Genomic DNA, 22,648 nt, shown 5'->3' with positions numbered 1-22,648 from the left:
ACAAATTGAAAATATTTTTAGGGATAAACTTACAGTTTTTAAATACCACACAACAATTTAATGAAAAATAAAAAAAAACCTTACTCTTTTCCTTTCTGAAGATAGATGTCATCTGATCTTTGCGTTGGACTGGAAAAGTAATCATTGGCATTGGAAGAATGATATGCAATCCTCACCTAACCCCAAAAAAGAAAGACAAGGAGAGAGAGAGAGAGACAGAGGGAGAACTTAATAGATCTTTTCAGCCTTTATTTTTCATTTATTGTCAATCCTAGAAATTTTATAAATAGAAAAATATGAAACTACCATTATTTTTCTTCTAAGATCTATCATCCATGGTGAAATTAAGTTCTTAAAAATTATCAAATTTTCCACTTCATACCTTCCACCCTTAACTAACATCAGCACCACTATACCATGAATACATATAGACTGTAGCTTTTCCACAGTTAGAAATGCAATGGAAAATAGATACATACCAGGAAGAAGGTTGTTATTGTTAAATAAAATACCCTTTTGCTCTGTGGAGAGCTTTTAGGGATTTAATCCAAATGAGATCACTAAAAGTAGGTCTGAAAGATGCTACAGATCACTAAATGGGTCTGAATGCTAGAATGAGAAAACCTTGGGCTTCCCATCAGGAGTGACTAAACCATCCTTGGAGGAAACACGCTGAAAAGCTACAGTAAAGTTAGAATTCATATATTACAGGCAGGAACTTAAACTTTTTCCTCTCGTTTGGGAGGTAATCTTGCCATATACACTGAGTCATAAAATGTTCTTTTGAATTAATTTATTAATTTCACATTTGCAAAACTCTCCTAAATAAATAATTAAAATGCAGAATAATTTAATGAACACAAATATTCAACAGAGTATTATTTGTGGTCATAAAAAGTCAGAAGTAAGCCAAAAACTTATCTGTATGCACAAAGTTATCCAGGTTTAGTAAACCTACACAATAAAATACTATTTAGTCATCAAAAACTGTGTTGTGAAAATTATTTAATAAATATTTAATGTAGAAATACTAATATGTGACCAAAATGACTATGAAATTGGATGCAAGACCTGATTTATATAAAAAACAAAACAGACACAAAAAAAATGATAGACTTCAATCTCATAACCACATAATAGTGAAATAGATCTAGTGGAAGAGTGAACTATTTTTACCCTTTCCCAAATTTCCTATGGATGGTTAAAATTCTTCCATAATTAAAATAATCTTTAAAGGAAATATATATGTTTTTCCTTCCTAGAGAAAATTTAGATACAGGAAAACATTTTTTTTTAGGCGATGGGTTTTCTATGGTGACTTTATGGGTCACATTACACATGTTAAAATAGCCAAAAACCCAACCGTGTGAAAATATATCTCATAAGTGAGATACATAAAAAGCTTGTCATATGGCTTTTATAATATTAAATAATATTCCGTAGCTTCCCTACCTTATCTTTTGGATGTCCAGTTTGACTGAAATACATAGCATAACGGTCATCGCCTTTGATGTATAATCTATAGACGTCAGAGTCTGGAGCCACCAAAAACCCACTGAAGCGTGCAACAAATGTGTCTTGCTCCATGGGCCAAATATAGGAAGTCGAATCGACCCAACTGGCCCCCAGGTACCCTGGTGTTTTTTCATTGTATTCAAGTATCTCTTCAAGATGCACCGGCCGACTATTATTCCATACCTCAAGCTTTAGGCCTCTCCCACCTGAATATAACAAAATAAAAGAACACTCTCATCAGAATTTTGATGTTATGTCTCAATGGCCCTGTACTCGGGTGGTGGTTTTAGATATTCTATTGCTATTCACATGTTTAAAGAGCATGCTTGCAAACAAAACAATTACACATACCCATACATGTACCTGTACCCATAGGATAGAGTGCTATTAAAAGAGACTACAATTTATTTATTATTATTTCACATATTTGCACCTCAGTTTCTACATATGTAAAATGGCAGTAATATTACTATTTGCATGGTTGCTACGGGGATTAGATATTACTGTTTTACTTAATAATAATATGATAACTATTACCTGTGGTATGACTGATGTTGCTTTATACAGTTAAATCTCAAAAATCTATGATTCAGACCATTTAATTTCAAAATCTTTGCCTGATTACTCTCTCTAACAAAAGTTACTCAGTTAATGGTTTGCAACTAATCAAAGAATGGATTGTGTTGGCTTTAAGATTTTTGTCAGCATTTGTTCTTTCTCTTCTTTTTAACGTTACTTCTTTTCTATGATTTCCTCTCCTTCTTGGACAGAGAGGAAATTCTCATTAAAGTGAACTTACATTTGCCAATGTAAACTCTGATTAAGGTTTTTCATAATCATAAGGGAGCCATCTCACTTTTTTTTTCTTCCCTAAACTACACCAATCAGACTCATGTCTTCTTCCAGCAGCCTTAAGCTGGTCTGGAGTGGCTAGATTTAACAAATGATGGCTCGTCCTCTTCAGCTGAGTTTCTTTGGAGAAAAGCTTGGACACCTCGAACTTTGGCAGCAGCAGTGTTCTCTGATAAATACAACTTTCATTAAAGTTACCAATTGTGATTATCAAAGTATTCTCTTAAAACAGGGCATTTTTTTCCTAATGTCATTCCAAACAAGAAAATTTAAGAGGTTGATAAACAAAATTTACTTGGCTTCAAATGCCAACCAGTGATACAATCATAAGCCAATTCCAATGTGTGCACAAGATATGAGATACACATCCTCAAACCCATGCACAGCCTCTCAGTGAGTGTTATCACTGCAGATGTCAAGCGCTTACCGTGGGCCATGGGCCAAAGTCTGGAAAGATTTTGAGTTCCATTTCTCTTATCCCATTATCACTCTTAAAACATTCTAGACAAGGAGGGATTTAACCTTTGCCATTTATTTTTTTAACCACAAAAAGGCATTTATAAAATGTCCATGGAGCCTGCACCAACATTCAGTAATCTCATTTAATCTGAAATAAAGTCCCCATCCAACTCATTCAATAGAGACGTGCCGTTTTCAGTAGGGTGTTTCAGGAATTCAGGCTGAGTTTATCTCCACAGTGTAGCTTTGAGGCAGCTATTTTAGTACAAATATTCCCTGATCCAGAAAGTGTAAAGAGAAAAACTAGGAAGAAATTTATTATAATTCTCACTACAAATTCTAAAAAGTTCAAATATTTTTTGTTACTAATTGTTATGGGCTGAATGTTTGTATCCCCTCCAAAATTCAGACGTGGAAACTTAATGCCCAATGTGATGGTATTAGCAGGTGGGGCCTTTGGGAGGCATTTGGTCATGAGAGCGGAGCCCTCATGAATGAGGGCTTATAAAAGAGGCCCCACAGAGCTCTCTAGCCCCAAAAAGGTGACAATCTATGAGAAAGCAGGTCCTCACCAAACACCCAATATGCTGGTATCATGACCTGGGAATTCCCAGGCTCCAGAACTGTAAGATATATGTGTTTGTTGTTTATAAGCTACCCAGTCTGTGGTGTTCTGTTTCAACAGCCCGAATGGACTAAAGGACTAATGGTATCTATCTGTCTTCTTATGTAAATGTAGAAATGGCCATTCTCTCTTCTGGTTACTTACCTGGATAGACAGTTCTGAGAACTTCAGGCTTAGGGGGTGTCTTGCAGCATATGCTATTTTCTGTGACATTCAAAATATCACAGGCTTGACCTACAGAGAAGCAAGGTGCAGAGTTATTACTACAGAGCTCCAGAAGGCAAATCGCAATCCACTTATCTGGAAGTACTTTCTGATGAAAACCAAGTTGCACAAGCAAGAAGCAAAGCCAGGGCCTCTTCATTTCCTTTATATGTTCTCCATTAAAGCTTATCACTCGTTAATTGCCATACTTTTACACGGTAACATTTTCCTGGCAAAACATCACAAGTCTGATTTAGGCAATTTTGTGATTTCTGAGAAACAAAATAAAAAACTTGATAAAACTATGTCATTGTTAAAAGATTTCACTTCTGAGTCCAGAGGGAAGCCTTATATTTTGTTCCCTACAGAAAGGTTGCTGAATAATTCCATGATGTTCAAAATTCAATCAAGGTAGGGAAGGTCATTTTGACTGAGTGGGAAGATCCTCACTATTATATTCATCTTCCATCTCGCTTTTGAGCTGCACGGCTCCTTGCCTTGAACAGACCTAGACTAGATGCATAAAAATAAGCCTTATGCACATTTGTAAAAATATAACACATCAATTAATGCTCTTTCCAAGGCCAATATCCTCGGTGATTCCTGATGATGTCCAGATAAGTCACAATAAATGAAAAGGGAATGACAGGAATACCCCCAAATACTTTAAATTTTCCCATAACTAACCAACCCATTGAGAATTAACAACAGTTCAAACATTTAAAAGTTTGTTAACTAAAGGATACGTGTGTCTCAAAGTGCGGTGAGGATTTTGGGAAGGCAGCCACACTGACACCATACAAATGCCCTTTGGTGATGACCTCGGAGCCCAAGTCGTAGTCATGTAAGGCTCTCACTGGAAGAGCCCACACTGGAAGGTCCCAGTGGGAAAAGTATCATGCCCCAGCACCAAATGCCCATGTGAAAATACTCAGCTTTAAATTTAATACATTAATTGAAAAAAGACTATTATTCTTCTTACAAATTACTAAATAAAAGCCAGGATTTGTTGTTCTAAGGTAATATATTAAAAGGCATAAAAAATACCTCCAATGAGAACTCTGACAGGGAAATCTGTCTGATCAAAGAACCGTCCACTTATCATTAGCATGGTGCCACCTTGAATGCTTCCTCGTGAAGGGGAAATCATAGTGACCTCTGGAGAGAGGGAGGAGAAGCACATTAAATAAAATGTCACGAATATTACATATCAACCCAAATGCTAGATTCTTATCAATTTCCAAGTTACCTAGCCTTAACACATAGCACATCATAGGTAGTGGGTGGACCGAATGAATGAACGGGGTGCTTCAATTTTGTCTCTGATGCAATTCTGCAAAGAGGACAATTAACGTGGCTTTCACAGAGCCCTACATCTCATGGGGACCAGGTTTTACTGATGACTGGTATTAAGAGACACTGGTAATGGAGGATGCAGGAATTAAGGAAAATCTGGGAAAAGTATAGATGTTTGATTCCAAAAGAAAACACAGGAAGGCAGGAGAAGAGTCTCTTCTCCCGTATGCTCTTACAGAATAAATCTTTCTTCTATTTCTGGGCCATCTTATAGTTTTCTCATTTAGTAATACATTAACTATGATTGGAAGTCTTCTGGTTTCATATATAAAAGTTTTAGGTATATTAGTAAAATAGCCCAGGGCATGATGTATTGTAGATTCTTATTAAAATTTATTCTTATTAGTTCTACCTATCAAAGTTCCATGTATTTTTACATATGAGTTTCACATTAAATAGAACAAGCCATGATATATCATATTTGATTGATTCCAAGACACTTTTTTTCACATTTGAACATCTTTTAATCTGAATGTGCACTCCATCACTCCTGACCTAGAATGAAGTATAATTTTTCCAGAAGGATTTGTGTTTGCTTCCAGCATTCTCCTAGGAGTCTACCAACCTTAGATCTCTATAAGTTAAAATAAGTAATAATCTGCCTGGGTGTTCTTTTGGACCACACTGAGACCATAAATCTGAGAGAGTACTGGCTTGTAGTTAAAATTGACAGCGGAGATTTTTTTTTCCTCCCTCAACCAACAGCCCAAGTGGAGACATGCAAGTTTCTCTTCTGTCTCTTTTAGAGTAATGAGCTGGTTTCTCAATCAACCTTATATTAAAAATATAGTTTTCTAGGTCCTAGCTTAACGTTAGACTTCCTATTAGACTCCCCATCCTTGGTGTTTTTCCTTTTTTAGCAGTACATAAAATAATACAGGATGCCTTAAGTCCTTATTGTCATTGATTTGATGAAATGAAGTACACACATCCGTCTCTCTCATTCTTTCTCTCTGTCATACACACGTACACACACACACAGAGTGAGAGGGCTCACATACCTGCATATGTTTGAAACATTGAAATTTTATTTAGAGAAGAAACAAAATATGCCATTTTTTGTGGGAAACTCCTGTGTTAAAAAAAAGTAAAAATCCTTACTTTAAATATGAACTTTATTTTGGGAAAATGTTATTATTTTAGTGATATAAATCACGTCATAATTTGCAAAGGAGCGGGACAGAAAGTTTGGAGAAGATAAAAATGTTCTATATCTTGATACAGTGACTGGTTACATAAACATAAAAGTATACAAATACTCAAATATTCATTGGTCAGAACTTACTGAACTGCACACTTAAATCATATACATTTTATTATTACTATATGCAAAATATACCTCAATAAAGAATTCATATTAACAGAAAGAACAGGATCACCTTTCATGAAGGCTTTTGTGTTAACCACCCTCCACTCTCTTCTCTTATAACCCATTTAGCATCAGAATAACTAACATTACTGAACACTTATCAGATATCATGCTAAAGTTTTTAAGCTTTTAACCTAAGAGTTTTTTAAGCTTTTAATTTATTATGCCGTTTTATCCTAACATCAACCCCATGAGGTAGGTACAACTCAGAATATCTATTTATCTTACTCAAGATCACAAAGTGGCAGAAACAGAATTCGAAGCCAGGCAATTTGAGTGCTGAGCCCTGGCTTCTCACCTCTGTCCTACACAGTTTTCTCCTGCCACTAATCTGCGTGAGAGTACAATGAATGAAAGCAGGTTAACAATAATCCACCACAGTTAAATCACTAAGGGTGATTTATAAGCATAGAACCTACTCATATTTTTTGATGGATACAGACTTGCCATTCCATAGTCTAGACAGCAAGGAAGAGAGGAATCTCATCCTAGAAATTAAATACTGTTTCCTTAATTACCTCAATGAAATTCGTAATAGAGAAGTTAAGAAATTCAAATGTTAAGACTCAAAACCCATTCATTATATTTATAACACACTGAACTAGAATCTAAAAGGATAATGCAAATCTTGTGGCTGAGACCAACGGTAAACTCCTATAAATCTAACCCAACCATTATAATGTGCATTTGCAAGACTAAAGAGTCTCTGGAAATTCTGTATGTTAAATTAGTTACTTAAGAAGTTCATACTGGATTCATATTTGTACGTTATAAGCCTTTCAGTTGATTGCTCAAAGATCTGAAATGATGCCAGCTCCAACAGTATTGTCTGTGGTCAGATTCTGCATCTGAAAAATTAACCCTGCTTCTTAGGTTGGTGGGAAAATTGCCTCCTGAAATAAAATTTGAATGCAATTTATTTGGTATGACACTGAGGTGATTTTCACTAATTCATTGATAATGACTAGGCATTTCTCAATTAAGTCAGCCTCATCTGAACCTTATCAGTTTGGAACAGCTGTTGTTTGAACTTGGGGTAATAGAGGAGAGAAGGTTAGCTATTAAAAGAAATACAGAATGGGAGCCACAATGGTATTTAATTGGTTCATTTGATATTCAGGAATGCTCCTGAAGTTTGTAAAATATGGATTTTTTAATTTATAAAATGATTTAACATTTTTTAAATGCCATGTAATCATGAAACTAGGCTTTTAAGTAGTAAATGACACATTTTTAACAGTTATCTTAAATTCCTAAGATTGTTTTATATAGAAACACAGTTTCCTCAATTCTGAGACATTAATACAAAAGAACAGCCACTGGCTTTAGAAAAAGAATTATAAGTCAAGATCACAAAATCAACTATTTTAAGATGTATTTTTGCTTATACTATGTGCAAATTTCCTGGCTTTTTAAAATGGAAAGTTTCAGGGCGTGTTAATGCAACACATTGATTTAAATATCCTTATCAATCACATTCAAGCTTGATCACTCAAACCTATTTTTGGATAATTATTTCTTTGAGAAATACATGATGGATTTGGTAATTAATACCTTTCATACAGACTCAGAACTAAGAATTCATCTTTTTCACCTGAAGAAGAATGACAATGAGAACATTAAAAAAAAAAGCATAAATGGTTCAGGAAATCATTTAAAACTCAATAATTATTACTTCTAACATGATTTTCTAATATTTCCAATAAAATCCAATTGCCCCAATCATATCAAGTTATATGTATGTAGGTCATGTCCTTGCAGAAAATAACTGGTAAATCATCAGACTCTAAGTCATTTGCCCCATGTAAATCACAAAGGTGAATCTTAGTACCATTTACATACCATCCACAATGGTTTGCCCTTGAATTATAATATTCTTCCTGGTTTTGGTCCAGTCTATATTGGACTATAAAAAAGTGTGCAACCTAGTCATCATCTTGTTATAAACCTATTGCCTCTAGGTGTCTGGAACCAGAAGATCTTTAAATACAATAATACAGGATTTGGGCTCACCACCTCAATTGCAGCTGCATGCATGCAGGGACCAAATATCATCTTTCTCTTGCAGTCTATGAGCACTAACCAGAAAAAAACTCTACTTTGATTGTAATATTGCCATTCTTCTCAATCTTTTTAGTCTTTTTCAATCTTTTCTAATCATTCATCTCTCTTCAGAAACAAAAAAATTCAACAGACATACCCTATTATTGATCTACTACAGCTATATTAGTATTGGATGGCGAAATATTGTGATTTATTTGGATTTCCATTAGCCAGTTCATTTTCTCATTGGGAGACACTATGACATTTTGGGCAGAATAATTCATTTAGGTTTGGAGCATCTCCGGCCATCCCACAAAAGGCCATTAGCATGCCCTAGTTACTGTGACGGCCAACAAATGCCCCCCACACACTTGCAAATGCACAGAGAAGTGGGGTAATCCTGCCATGGTTAAAGAGTCCTGTGTCAGGATGTTAAGTAGTGCGGAGATGTGGTTCTGTGGCTGAACCCCTCCACCACTCTTGGCAGAGCACTGGAATGATATGCTCAGGGTCTGGAGCTGGGCCGTGTGTTCACACACCAGCACTGCTTCCAACTAGCTGAATACCCATGGGCAAATTATTCAACTTTCCTGAGTCTCATTTTTCCCAGGGTGCAACACAGGGGGGATGATAACACTCAATTTTATAGGTTCTTTGGGAGTCTTCAACCAGACAATATATGTAAAGTGCTCAGCACCATGCTTGCCACTAAATGTTCTTTATTATGATTATCTATAACAGAAGGTTTGCAACATGTGTTGAGATTTGCATATTCTGATATTTCTATAAACATATGGTAATCTTTCTTAGTGAAATTAGGATGTAGGATATCTGCAATTGATTTCTAGCTTAATTAAAAATGGTGAATAAAATTTATGAACATATGGTGCTAAGATGGACAATTGTGAGCTGTAAATACTATCTTTCATCACTCCATATGTCTTGATACTTTAAATGAACACCTTTATCAAGTAATATTAACCATGGGATTTTATTTATTCTTATATTAGTTCAAATCAAAACTGAACTATTTAGTTATCAAAAGAATTACAATTAAGTCAGAGAGCTGTAAGACATAAAAAAACCCCTTCAATATCATAATCAAAGATTTATTTGCTATTTAGGTAACACTACATTTCCCAACAGTTGAAAGGCTATGTCTGAGGCACAATATAGAAAAGGGAGTGATAGACCCCTTAAATGTTAATTTGGAGGAAGAAAATGATTAGTTTTTTTAAATCTCTGGATCTATAGTTCAAAGTAAATATATACTTTTATTTTATTTACCCAGTTGAATCAATTATGAAAATTATTATTTATAAAATGACCTACCTTCCATAATCACTATCCAAGATGAAGCTGACATTGTGATGACCTGGAATTAATTAAAATACACAATTAATTAAATTCCCAATCACAGGAGAACAAGAACTATATATTATAAAGCTGATTTAAAAGCAAAGCAAAGCAATTTAAAATTAAATCTGTAATTATACAACCATTTATTAATCCTCAAAAACATGACAATGAACTATTTGAAAGAAGCATCTAGTATTTTAAAATATCCATACTAAGATGTCTCAAGATTATAACTAGAAAAACTTGACAAGGATGAAAGACCTCGATATGAGACAGGAATCCATCAAAATTCTAGAGAACATAGGAAACAACCTCTACAACATCGGCCAGAGCAACCTTTTTCCTGACACATCTCCAAAGGCAAGAGAAACAAAAGATAAAATGAACATATGGGACTTCATCAGGATAAAAAGCTTCTGCACAGCCAAGGAAAAAGTCAAAAAAACTAAGAGACAGCCCACGGAATGGGAGAATATATTTGCAAAGGACACCACAGATAAAGGACTGGTATCCAAGATCTACAAAGAACTTCTCAAACTCAATACATGAGAAACAAATAAACAAATCAAAAAATGGGCAGAAGATATGAACAGACACTTTTCCAATGAAATGACATACAAATAGCTAACAGACACGTGAAAAAATGTTCAAGATCATTAGCCATCAGGGAAATTCAAATCAAAACCACACTGAGATACCACCTTACGCCAGTTAGAATGGCAAAGATAGACAAGGCAAGAAACAACAATTGTTGGAGAGGATGTGGAGAAAGGGGATCCCTCCTACATTGTTGGTGGGAATGCAAGTTGGTACAGCCACTCTGGAAAACAGTGTGGAGGTCCCTTAAAAAGTTAAAAATTGAACTACCCTATGACCCAGCCATTGCACTACTGGGTGTTTACCCCAAAGATACAGACGTAGTAAAGAGAAGGGCCATATGCACCCCAATGTTCATAGCTGCATTGTCCACAATAGCCAAATCATGGAAGGAGCCGAGATGCCCTTCAACAGATGACTGGATTAAGAAGCTGTGGTCCATATATACAATGGAATATTACTCAGCTATCAGAAAGAACGAATTCTCAACATTTGCTGCAACATGGACGGCACTGGAGGAGATAATGCTAAGTGAAATAAGTCAAGCAGAGAAAGACAATTATCATATGATTTCTCTCATCTATGGAACATAAGAACTAGGATGATCGGTAGGGGAAGAAAGGGATAAAGAAAGGGGGGGGTAATCAGAAGGGGGAATGAAACATGAGAGACTATGGACTATGAGAAACAAACTGAAGACTTCAGAGGGGAGGGGGATGGGGGAATGGGATAGACTGGTGATGGGTGGTAAGGAGGAAATGTATTGCATGGTACACTGGGTGTTATACGAAACTAATGGAGCATCGAACTTTACATCGGAATCCGGGGATGTACTGTATGGTGACTAACATAATATAATAAAAAATCATTTTAAAAAATTTAAAAAAAAACTTGACAAAATAATGAATGAAGAACAATAAAAACACCATATATCTAACCATCTGCCCTCAAATCTCTTTCATTCATTCAACAGCTACTTCATTACCTAGCTACTGCTAGGGGTTTGGGCGATGCAGGGTGAGGACTCAGTTTGCTCTTCTCCTAACTGAGCATATGGCGCAGGGGGGATACAGTCAGTCAAGAGCAGTGACACAGAACTAAAAACTGTAATAAAGCTATCAAAGAAAAGGAGAGTGAACTTTGAGAGTGGAAGGCAGGGCATCAGGGAAGGCTTTTTTGACAACACGACATTTTATCTGAAATTCTCAGGATGGGAGGCTTGCAAACTTTCTGAGACAGAATGAAGTGTAGCCCATTCTAGAACTAAAAGATTATGATGGATGCTAGCTGAAGCTATTGCAATAATCATTTCACAATATATGTAAATCAAGCCATTGCATTATATGCCTTAAGCTCATACAGTGATGTATGTCAATATAAAACTAGAAAAAAGAACTGTAAGATTTATGTGCCTGGAGTACATAGAGCAAGGGGGAAGAAAACAACATAAAAATAAGGCTACAGGGAAAACAGCTAAATTAGTAATGGAATTTTCTGGATGAGAGAAGAAGAAAGAAAGAAAGAAAGAAAAAGAAAGAAAGAAAGAAAGAAAGAAAGAAAGAAAGAAAGAAAGAAAGAAAGAAAAAAAAATTTGAAGATGCTTACNGAAAGAAAGAAAGAAAGAGAAAGAAAGAAAGAAAGAAAGAAAGAAAGAAAGAAAGAAAGAAAGAAAGAGAAAAATTTGAAGATGCTTACCTTAAATGTAAACCTTAGGAAAAGGATAAGTCATACATGCTTACATGAAACTGAAAAGAAGCCAAGGTAAAGAGGAAATGTTAATTTTAAAGAAAGGGGTGAAGGTGCAGGGGAGGTCTAAGAGAATGCAAAACAAGGAAATAGAGTCAGGCATTTCTGAGAATTATGAAGAATGGTGATCAGCATTTACCAATGTAAGTTCCAGTCGTTTTACAAATCATAGAACCCATGTCTCCGTTTGGATGATCTAATTTTAGACCGTACCTAATAAAATATATATGTTAATTTCAAAGTTTATATTGACACTAAAGTTTTAAAATACTATGCTTCCCTTAAGTATCTGTATAATAAAGATGCATTTATTGTCAAATAAATAAATAAACAAACAAAATTAAATAAAATACTATATTTCCTTTAAAAGCACCTTATGGACTTTGAATATGTATCAGGCTAGAAACTGTTACTGCAACAAAAATTTCTGTGAAATGAAAATATTTTCCAGTCTTGGTTAAAGATACTTGCATAAAATTTCCTTTACAATTAAATATTTTATAGTTAAGTTGGCTAATCCCCATGATATTCCTTTTCAATATTTTTAAATACTACCAAGTGAAGCAATTATTTGATAAAGATATTTCTCAAAACATCTAAAAACATAATAATCTAAGCAATAGTTCATATCGTATTCTACTGGAGACAACAGGGGCTCTCAGATTACATCTAACTATATAAATGATTGTTAATTTACTGTATAAAACATTATAATTTATACTGTATTTTAAAGGATTCAGCTATACAGTATTGCTAGGCATTACTACTTAAACTGTTATGTTTATATCTACTGTTTATATTCTAAAGAAAATTATTTGAATGACTTACAAATTATCAGACTGTGGTATGAGAAGTTCACAGGGCATTCCTCCAATATAAACTCTGTATAAATATTTTATTGGAAAAGATCAAATTATGTTTAGTAAATCATTTCAAAATGCTCTCCTCCCACCAAGCTCACTAACGCCTTATATTTTTCTCTCAATCACTTATTATTATCCCACGTGCATTCGTTCAACAAACATCTATTTTATTTATTACATTTATCTATTTATACATTTATTACATTTATCTATTTATTACAACATAATATGTATATTATGTTGCAGTCTCTGCTGTAGATACTGGCACACATCAGGGAGGAAAATAAAAATCCTGCCCTTGTGGGACTGACATTCTAACTGGGGGAGACCTGATAATAGACACGATAATCGTAGGGTATTTGTAGTGTTAGAAAGCAATATTACCACAGGAATAGAAAACGTGGAAACAGATAATGGGGATCCTCCCACCTGCAGGTCAATTAATTCAAATACAAAACAGAATTTTATGTTTTGTAACACAGGGTAAGTTTTAAACTACAGTAGGAATTAAAGGAGGGCCACAGCGGAAGGCCCACAGAGTAATTAAGAGGAAGAGAACAACTAATATTCTCAGTGCCATTGAAATGGAAATCCCAAGCTGAGAAGAGGCAGGGTCTGGCTGCAGGGAAACACCCCCCCTTGCACTTCTCCAGCGGACCAGGTCTACTCCTGCTTTAAGGAGGATAGAACCTGATGCTATTGGAAGCTTTTAGGTGGGACCCAAAGGTACAGTGTTCTTTGCCACACTCAGAATAAACCACTCAGCTTCTGTGCCAACAAATCCCAGATTCAAAGTAACTGCAGATACAAACCTGAACGTATAAATTAAAAGAACTTACATTTGCAGAGAACTTGAAGCTTTTTAATATACTTTACACACAAATCCTTTCATTTATCATTACATTAGGTTTGTAACGCAAGTACACTGAATTACTGTACCCATCGTTGAGATTTATGGATTCGTATTCTCTTCTAAACTCATATTCTCTTCTAAATTCTCATATTCTCTTCCAAACTCCCGCTTTCTTGCACCTAATAATAAATTTAGTGGCTAACCCAGGCACTTACTATGTTTAATCCTTACAACCATTTTGCCCTTCAATTTTATAGATGAAAAAACTGAGGCAGGAAGGTTAAGTAGCTTGCTCAAGCCTACAGCCAGTAAGGAATAGAGCAGGACTTCAAATCCAGACAGCTGGGCCCCAGCAGGTGCCCCTACCCAGGCCCAGTAATCCCCACAGTGGTCTGGGTTTGCCTGTCAAAGGCAATACTACTTTATTTGGCCTTAAATATATATATATATTTAATGTTTTCTCATCTTATCTTTTAGACCAAAATCTCCTTGGCGGGCACCAAGCCCTCTGGTTGTTTGCATATCCTCTATAATTTGTATCTGGTCTGAGTTTGGACATTAGGCTGAATTGACAAGACTTGTGGGAAGCAGAAGCAGCTTGAACACCCTGGGGTCCCGGATTCCTGCCCAGTTTACGGCCCATTGCTCCCTGCTAACAGGATTCAGGCACAGTGAAATGCCTGAAATGCCTAGTGTCACAATTAAGATGGCAGAAATGGGATAAACACAGTTCTAATAAGGCCTTCACTTCTCGTATTAATAGATGAGTAGAAGTTTTTCTGTGTTTATATACAGTATCTCAGGGTTTCAGAGTACATGGACAGGGTAGCCTGATCTCTGAGGTCCCTGCTGACTGCAATTCTGTGATTTCGTGAAATAATTCTATCCATCCCTTTTATATTGAACAGAAGTGAATTTCAGTTACAGTCAGGGGTGGGGGGAGGAATCTCCTTAAAGATTAAGCTTTTATTTCCTAGCATTATTATAGCAAAGGATGATTTAGAAAACCCCATCTAAGATTGGATTATAAACCATTCATAACATTCAACTATATGGAAGCAAACAAAATCTTTATTTATGCTAAACGTCTATCTAAAATGTTAAATATTTGTTTCTCTATTCAGTACCCACTAAACATAAGGAATCAATGTGAACATTTCCAGAAAATTATAGATGCATGCAATCGTGACTTAGTGGAGTTCTACCTCATAGAATGCCACCTAAATTGCCTTTATTCCATTTAGTAAAACTTTTCAAATTATTGTTTTACAAATCTTGTTTTACAAGATTATATACACATATGTGTGTATACATATATATCACCTTTTCAGTATTTANATATATATCACCTTTTTAGTATTTTAAAAAACTCTCTAACTGCTCTATGAACTGTTATCTAATTTATCTATTTATCCATTTTACAGCTGTATTTAATAAGCATGGAGCCCTCTGAAAGCCAATTCTGTACTTCCTTCTATAGGGAATGAATAGGGCTTTCAGTCTTTCAAGGCAGGACTAAGATAGTCGCACCGATGCTACAGAAAGATCAGTGACAAAGCTAGTAGCTTCTGATCCAAAATGTGGACAATTATTTTTCGATATTAGGTAACTAGCCAGGGTTACCATCTGGTCCATAGCTGGTAAATGGAGGAACCAGTGTTCAAACCTAAGGCTGTTAACACGTTATTGGCCATTTTTAGTTTCAGCACTCTCCCATACACCACGGTGTAGAAGAAAAAAGGCCAAACTGCAAGTCAGGAGACTCCGGTTCTCGGATCTTGACTAAGCTAGGGACCTCCAGGCTACACAGTGACATATATATGCAACATGAGGCAGGTAGATTATGTAACCAAGTTATCCAGTAATAAAGTTCTCTGACTAACTCAATTACTATTGGGTTTGCCTCCTTGGCCTCCTATTAATAAAATCTATTACAGAAAACGAAAGAATTACATCAGGCCAAAAAACAAAGGCATATTGGCCACTGCTTCCTTGTCAATGAATCATCCAACAGTCTACTTTTCTTCCTATAATATGGCTGAAAATACACTGGTAAATCCCATCACATTATAGTGATTTTTAATATCATTGAACCCATTATTTTTGGAACACCATATCCCACCTCAGTGATAAGAATATGTTTCCACATCAAACATTTACCTCAAAATCCTAACATTTTTCCCATTTGAGCTTAATGCAGTATTACTTCCATAGACATCAGTGAAGATTCTGCCTTGGATAGTTATTAGTGTGCCTAAAACAAACAAGCAAAAAGTTCTGTGTAAGATTATCTACCCATACACTTAATACCAAAACATTAGAGGTATTCCTGATGAAATCAGGACCCAGACACTTATATCCAAAGTTCATCACTATTGTTTAACACTGTTCTGAAAGTTCTAACAAATACAATAAAACATGAGTGAGTATGCATAGTAATAAATATTTGTAAATTAAAGAAGTTTTTCATTAAAAACAATGAATTATTCAATAAATATTGCTTGGGTCATGAATGATATTGAAAAAATAAGTAAGATCCCACTTCATTTTATACCAAAAAAGTAAATAAATCTTAGGGTAAATAGAAATTAAATATAAAGGGGCGCCTGGGTGGCACAGCGGTTAAAGCGTCTGCCTTCGGCTCAGGGCGTGATCCCTGCGTTATGGGATCGAGCCCCACATCAGGCTCCTACNAATATTGCTTGGGTCATGAATGATATTGAAAAAATAAGTAAGATCCCACTTCATTTTATACCAAAAAAGTAAATAAATCTTAGGGGAAATAGAAATTAAATATAAAAATAAAACCATAAAAACTCTTGAAAATAAGTATAAATTTATATAATATATAATTGAGGTGGTTTGGCCTTCTACNACTCCCCCTGCTTGTGTTCCCTCTCTCTCTGGCTGTCTCTATCTCTGTCGAATAAATAAATAAAAAAAATCTTAAAAAAAAAAAAAGAAATTAAATATAAAAATAAAACCATAAAAACTCTTGAAAATAAGTATAAATTTATATAATATATAGTTGAGGTGGTTTGGCCTTCTATNCCATAAAAACTCTTGAAAATAAGTATAAATTTATATAATATATAATTGAGGTGGTTTGGCCTTCTACAGCATAAAAATGAAGGAAGAAATAACAACAGTTAAAATCTACAGATTGCATAAAAAATTAAAAATGTCTGAATGACAGGAAAAACCATCAATAAAATCTAAAAGCAAATGGTAAATTAAAAAAATATTTCCCACATATATGACATATAAATCATTAATATCCTTAAAATATAAAGAATTCTTATAACTTAATATGGAAAAAAATTGACTACCATTAAATTAAACCAAGCAGATGAACAAGTAATTTATAAAAGAAGAAAAACAAAGGGTCAATAAATATATATAAATAAGTAAATTTAATCGCATAAATTAAGAATTGGAAAAATTAGAAATAAGCTACTATATTTTTCATATAAATACCTGAAAAAAATTAGTTCCTAAAATTGTCAAGGTTATAGAAAAGGGCATTCTCACATATTCCTTTTGGGATTATAAACTGGTATAATTATAACTATAATGAAGTGGAAGCCAGCTTAATGTCCAATAGGGGGATAGTAAAATATTTCATAGCAGATTCAGATGTAACTACTGAAAATCAATTTTTGAAATAATATTACTGTACAATCAGCAATATGCTATTTATAAATTATCAGATATAATAAATTTATATACTAAAAATTAAATTAATGACCACAAACCAAAAAAGATATTATATCAGCTGTCATATAACAGACCTGGAGTTCCAGATAAAGGTGTGATGCTCTTTATCATTGGGGTTCTGAAACTTTTTGCCTGTAAAATAATACTGTCAATGGCTCATATCTCTGCTTCTTACATTATTTACATTGAAATAATTCTATAATATGACTGTCAAAATACCTCCTTTTACATATAAAAAATAAAGTTTAGAATATTATTCTGCTTATTCAAGATCTTTTCCTTATCCACTAAAAATTCTCTTTTATTTCAATATTTTTAGTTTGGAATTTTAATGTTCAATCTTCCTTTGTTATCAGTGTAAGTCAAACCCTAGTAATAAGGCTCTCTGGTAACAACTTTTAGGAATTTGGGGGAATAAAATTACAGAAAGCCTTCTTTTATTTAAGCCTATGAAGAAAAAATAACAAAGCACATTTCAAAACAGAAGCAAAACCTAGAAAAAGTCCATCAATGTCAGCTTTAGTAATGAAGTTAATGATAATTTTCTAGAGCAATGCAGGCATAATTCTTAAGAATTGTGACACCAAATGGGAATGGGGAGAAAGGAGAATATCAGGGAGCACACAAAGGTGATGGAAACACTAATACTTTTGATAGACAGCATAGTTTTAAAAAATATATGGGATGGTCCTCAGAAGAAATGTATTATTGTAAACATCTACATATAAGGTAATTTTTGAATGACTTCTATGCTATGGGCAGTCATATGTTATCTCATTGCATTAGAAATTATAAAGAAAGGAAAAATAGTTATGATTCTTTTAAAATGAAGGTGAGTGCAATGAAGATAAGAAAAGGAAAATCAGGGGCGCCTGGGTGGCACAGAGGTTGGGCGTCTGCCTTCGGCTCAGGGCGTGATCCCGGCGTTATGGGATTGAGCCCCACGTCAGGCTCCTCCGCTATGAGCCTGCTTCTTCCTCTCCCACTCCCCCTGGTGTGTTCCCTCTCTCGCTGGCTGTCTCTATCTCTGTCAAATAAATAAATAAAATATTTTAAAAAAAAAGAAAAGAAAAGAAAAGGAAAATCAAACTCAGAATAGAAATGGAGAAAGAGAAAAAATAGTGTGAGCAAGAAAAAAATTTAATGTATAAAAGTTCACTTCATTAACAAAATTAATTCAAAGAGGGAAACCAATAAGAAATGATAAAAGAGATTCCACTACCATAGAAGATAATTAAAACTAAGTGAAGTTATCCTTTGCTACATGCTAGTATATTTTTTAATGTGGAAATAGATAATAGTCTGTAAAATTAAAAAAAAAAAAAAAGCCCAGTTTAGCAAAAAAGTAAGCACAAGATCGATCATCTGGAAGTTAAAGAGGAGATCCCATATACATTGAAGGTGCATTCCCAGCTGTTGATGCGACCTCTGCAGGTATTACTTTCTGTAATAGGAACCCCATCCACACTGACTTTCACATTGTAGGAACCTTCTGGCATTGCTCTGCAAAGCAAATGAAGAACATGTAAGGAATGCAATGACCCTTTTACTTAATGTATTCTATTAAGGAAAAATACTGCCCCAGACTACAAGTCATTTTTGAAAAAAAAAAAAGTATCTAAAATTCTAACTGATGTACAGCAAAATTCCATTCAATATTGTTAGAATTCTAAATTATCAGAATTCCATTCTAAATTATGGAGGATCTCCATCCTGAAACCTGGACTGCAGATTCCAACAATATGGACCTCAGGCAAATGCTTATTCTAAATGCACTGCTGCTTATTGAAAAGGAAAACAAATGCAATAACAAATGGAATAACCACTTAAAACAGTAATACATCACCTTGGTACAGTTATGTTATGCTTTGTTTTTTTTTAAAGTTCTGATCAAACTTCTCTCTAAGAAAGCTTTTGCTGCTGAAAAACAGCCATAAGCTTAATGCAGATGAAATCCTCTGAATACGTGCTACCTGTTTTATTATTAAAAGTTGCCATTTAAAATGATTAATTTTTCCCGTAAGCTGCTAATAACAAACATCATTTTGTTCTGATAGAAAAGAACCTGAAATGCCACTATACAAAATGATCATCTTTAATCTTAATGATTATGTCAAGATTTTGAACGAAATTAATCAAACTGGACAGGAAAGCATAATTTTGATATTTTGAGGAGCATCATTACAATTTAATAGTAGCCATTTATCTTCTGAAATAGATCAATAATGATAAGATAATAGCTCTAATAACCTGGGAGAGGATATAGAGTTTATTTTATTGTGCCAGTATGTGGAAAGAGCATCACAACTATAGTAAAGCTATAAAATAGTCTAAACATCATGAAATAAAAAATAGCTGATCATCAGAAAATATTATTATAATAGTCAGAGTATATAAAAAACTATATAATACTAATATGTATCTGATAAAATGCTCTTATTAAACATACTATAAAACATACCTGGTATAGCATGTAATTTGAGTTGAATGACTTGAATCTTTTTCTACATCACAAGCAATTGATCGGAAAGAAGAAACTAATTGTACACTGTTTCCCAACTCAGCATTACCAACTCCATAGTTAAACTGGTTTGCTTGAGCAAAACCTGGGAAAGTAAAAACACTGAATTATTATTAATAGAATTCTGTTTTCAAAGATCTAACAATTGTTATTTGGTATTGAATCATCAATAAATAGCAAGGAATAGTACTGAAGTAAGCAGTTAACCTATCTAATATTTATCCCTATGATTGTAATCCTCTTTGGAAGCACAAAAATTCACCTTCAATCCATTTACTCACAAAAGTAATGCTTGAGAACCTATTACTTGCCAGGCACAGAATTAAATAGGTTATATTCCAGTGGTAAGGTGTGGAGGGCTGGAGAAAATAGACTCCCCCCCACTGCTCCCATCAGATACTATGTCTGCTGAGGATAACTACTATGAAGAAAAGCAGGCCAGAAGTAATAGAAAGAGTAGGTGAGGGGAACACTATTTTATAAGGGATGGGATCTTTACCTTGAGTTCCTAGAAAGCAAAATCTAAGGTGAGGACTTGTAAGCATGTGGTTTATTTGAGTGGTGACCCCTTTGGGACAAAAGAGAATAAGACCTGAAGAAAGAAAACCTGGGCTGTGAGGACAGCTGGTGCTCAATCTTGCTGGAAACTTCCAAGGAAAACATGGACTGCCTCTCGGAATCAAAGAATCAATGGCAAGAAACATTTCTTCATCAAATCCTGTCCCCATTAGTTGAGGGTTCTCTGGAGGAAATAGCTTGTCCTGCACTTTCAGGCTGCACATATGCCCATACGCCACAGGGGTTCCAAGGTCCCAAGTCACTGCATCAGTGAAACCCTGGGACAGTAGACAAAGACATGCTGTGGGAACAGAAGGCAAGAGCTGCAAGCATAGACTGAATCACAGCCTATGGGGGACTATCTGCCATGGCTGTGGCTAGAATTAGAGGTGAGAACAAGGGACTGTGAAGCTGAGGTGTCTCTAGGGGCGCCTGGGTGGCGCAGTCCTTAAGCGTCTGCCTTTGGCTCAGGGCGTGATCCCGGCGTTCTGGCATCAGGCTCCTCTGCTAGGAGCCTGCTTCTTCCTCTCCCACTCCCCCTGCCTGTGTTCCCTCTCTCGCTGGCTGTCTCTCTCTGTCAAATAAATAAATAAATAAAATCTTTAAAAAATAAAAAAAGGCGTCTCTTAGAGCTGACTCCTCGCACCGTATGGACACTCTCATGCCCCACATTTTAAATATAATCCAGTATCAAGTCTCCAAGGTGGTAACCAGCCAAAAGCTCTGCTAAAGATTTAATACAAAACGGTCAGCAGGACAAGATACAACTGGTCCTGAGGTTACAATGAATAATCACCGTACTCTCTCTTTACCACCTATTGTAGATTTCCTTACCCTTAACCAGCACTTAAGCAGATGGAGCAACACCAGACTTCGTCCTGAGGGTCTGAGTCCTTAGTTGCTTTACCCTTCTCAGGTTGTGGTTGCCACAATTGCCTATTCACAGTCATCACTGCACATGGAAGCCAAGAGATACCCCCATGAATACCCTCAATTCCAGACATATTCTTCCCTATTTCCATTAGGTAAAGCAACCCGACCTCCTCATGATCATCAGAACTGATTATCTCTGGTAGGCTGCTAATTATGTTTGATGAATTCAAACTGATCAGGTGTTAGTGGTAGTTTCAGTTCCATGGAAGCCATATAGGGATCCCTGGCAAAAGCATTCTCTCACCAGAAACTCAGACCCCAAATCCAGCAGAATCTAAAACTGCGAGGAGAAAAGGCACAGATGTAGATTCCCTATCACTGAGAGTGATAATGACCGAGAATCACCGTTCATTTCCAGCTCCATGCGTTCTGTCTATTGGGAAACAGTAGCACGTATGTGCCATGGGATCAAGGCATAAGGCATATGATGGAGGCCAGCATCCTATCCCGCAAGATGTTGTTCCCAAGCTGGGATCTTAGGCTTGCCTTTTATAGACCATTTCATTATTCTACTAGGTCACATGTTTCAGAGTGACACAGGCTTTTGGTCATGTGCCCATAATCACAAGTTTTTCACCATAAAATGCATTCCTTGTTCTGAGGCACTATTTTATGGAATCTCCTGGCAGTAACCCAGACTCTGGAATCCCTCAGAAGTGCAAAGGCACTGAGGATAGAGAAGGCAAATCTGTATCTGGAGTAAGTATCTGTTCCAGCAATAATGTATCTCTGTTTTTCCATAAGAGAAGGGGAGTAATGCAGTCAACTTGTCCCTAAGTAACTGGTGGACTTCTTGAGGGATGGCCCCTATTGAGGTCTCAGTGTAGGTCTTTGCTAGTGGCAGGTCAGGTATTCAGCAATTGCAGTGGATAGCTTAGCCTTGGTAAAGGAAGTCCATGGTGTTAACCCATGCACAGCCTTCACCTCGTGGCCCCTCTGTTCCTGGGCCCATTGAGGAAGCCAAAGCCAATGAGGAAGCCTTGAGATAGCCAAAAAGAAAAGCTCCTGGATGAATCATTCAATCAGTCTGGTTTTTCTGTTTCCTCTGTGGGGATCTTCTCTTGTAGGAGTTAACGTG

General features: G+C 35.5%; 1 protein-coding gene across 1 annotated transcript in view; it reads right to left on the bottom strand.

The window, feature by feature from the left end:
• Window positions 1-22,648, bottom strand: part of PKHD1L1 (PKHD1 like 1) — a 165,871-nt gene that overhangs the window by 134,879 nt on the left and 8,344 nt on the right. The window contains exons 3-14 of the mRNA XM_034668487.1: window positions 20,020-20,164; window positions 18,953-19,061; window positions 17,633-17,690; window positions 16,002-16,095; window positions 12,954-13,007; window positions 12,265-12,338; window positions 9,756-9,798; window positions 6,013-6,083; window positions 4,703-4,813; window positions 3,596-3,685; window positions 1,453-1,721; window positions 85-176 (exon numbers count right to left, since the gene is read on the bottom strand). Coding sequence (XP_034524378.1) covers window positions 85-176; window positions 1,453-1,721; window positions 3,596-3,685; window positions 4,703-4,813; window positions 6,013-6,083; window positions 9,756-9,798; window positions 12,265-12,338; window positions 12,954-13,007; window positions 16,002-16,095; window positions 17,633-17,690; window positions 18,953-19,061; window positions 20,020-20,164 — 1,210 coding nt within the window. The remainder of the gene's footprint in view (window positions 1-84; window positions 177-1,452; window positions 1,722-3,595; window positions 3,686-4,702; window positions 4,814-6,012; window positions 6,084-9,755; window positions 9,799-12,264; window positions 12,339-12,953; window positions 13,008-16,001; window positions 16,096-17,632; window positions 17,691-18,952; window positions 19,062-20,019; window positions 20,165-22,648) is intronic.

Source organism: Ailuropoda melanoleuca, chromosome 9, assembly GCF_002007445.2.
Source record: "Ailuropoda melanoleuca isolate Jingjing chromosome 9, ASM200744v2, whole genome shotgun sequence".
NCBI lineage: Eukaryota > Metazoa > Chordata > Mammalia > Carnivora > Ursidae > Ailuropoda > Ailuropoda melanoleuca.
The sequence above is the reverse complement of the archived record's forward strand: the minus strand, read 5'-3'. Positions and strand labels throughout refer to the sequence as shown.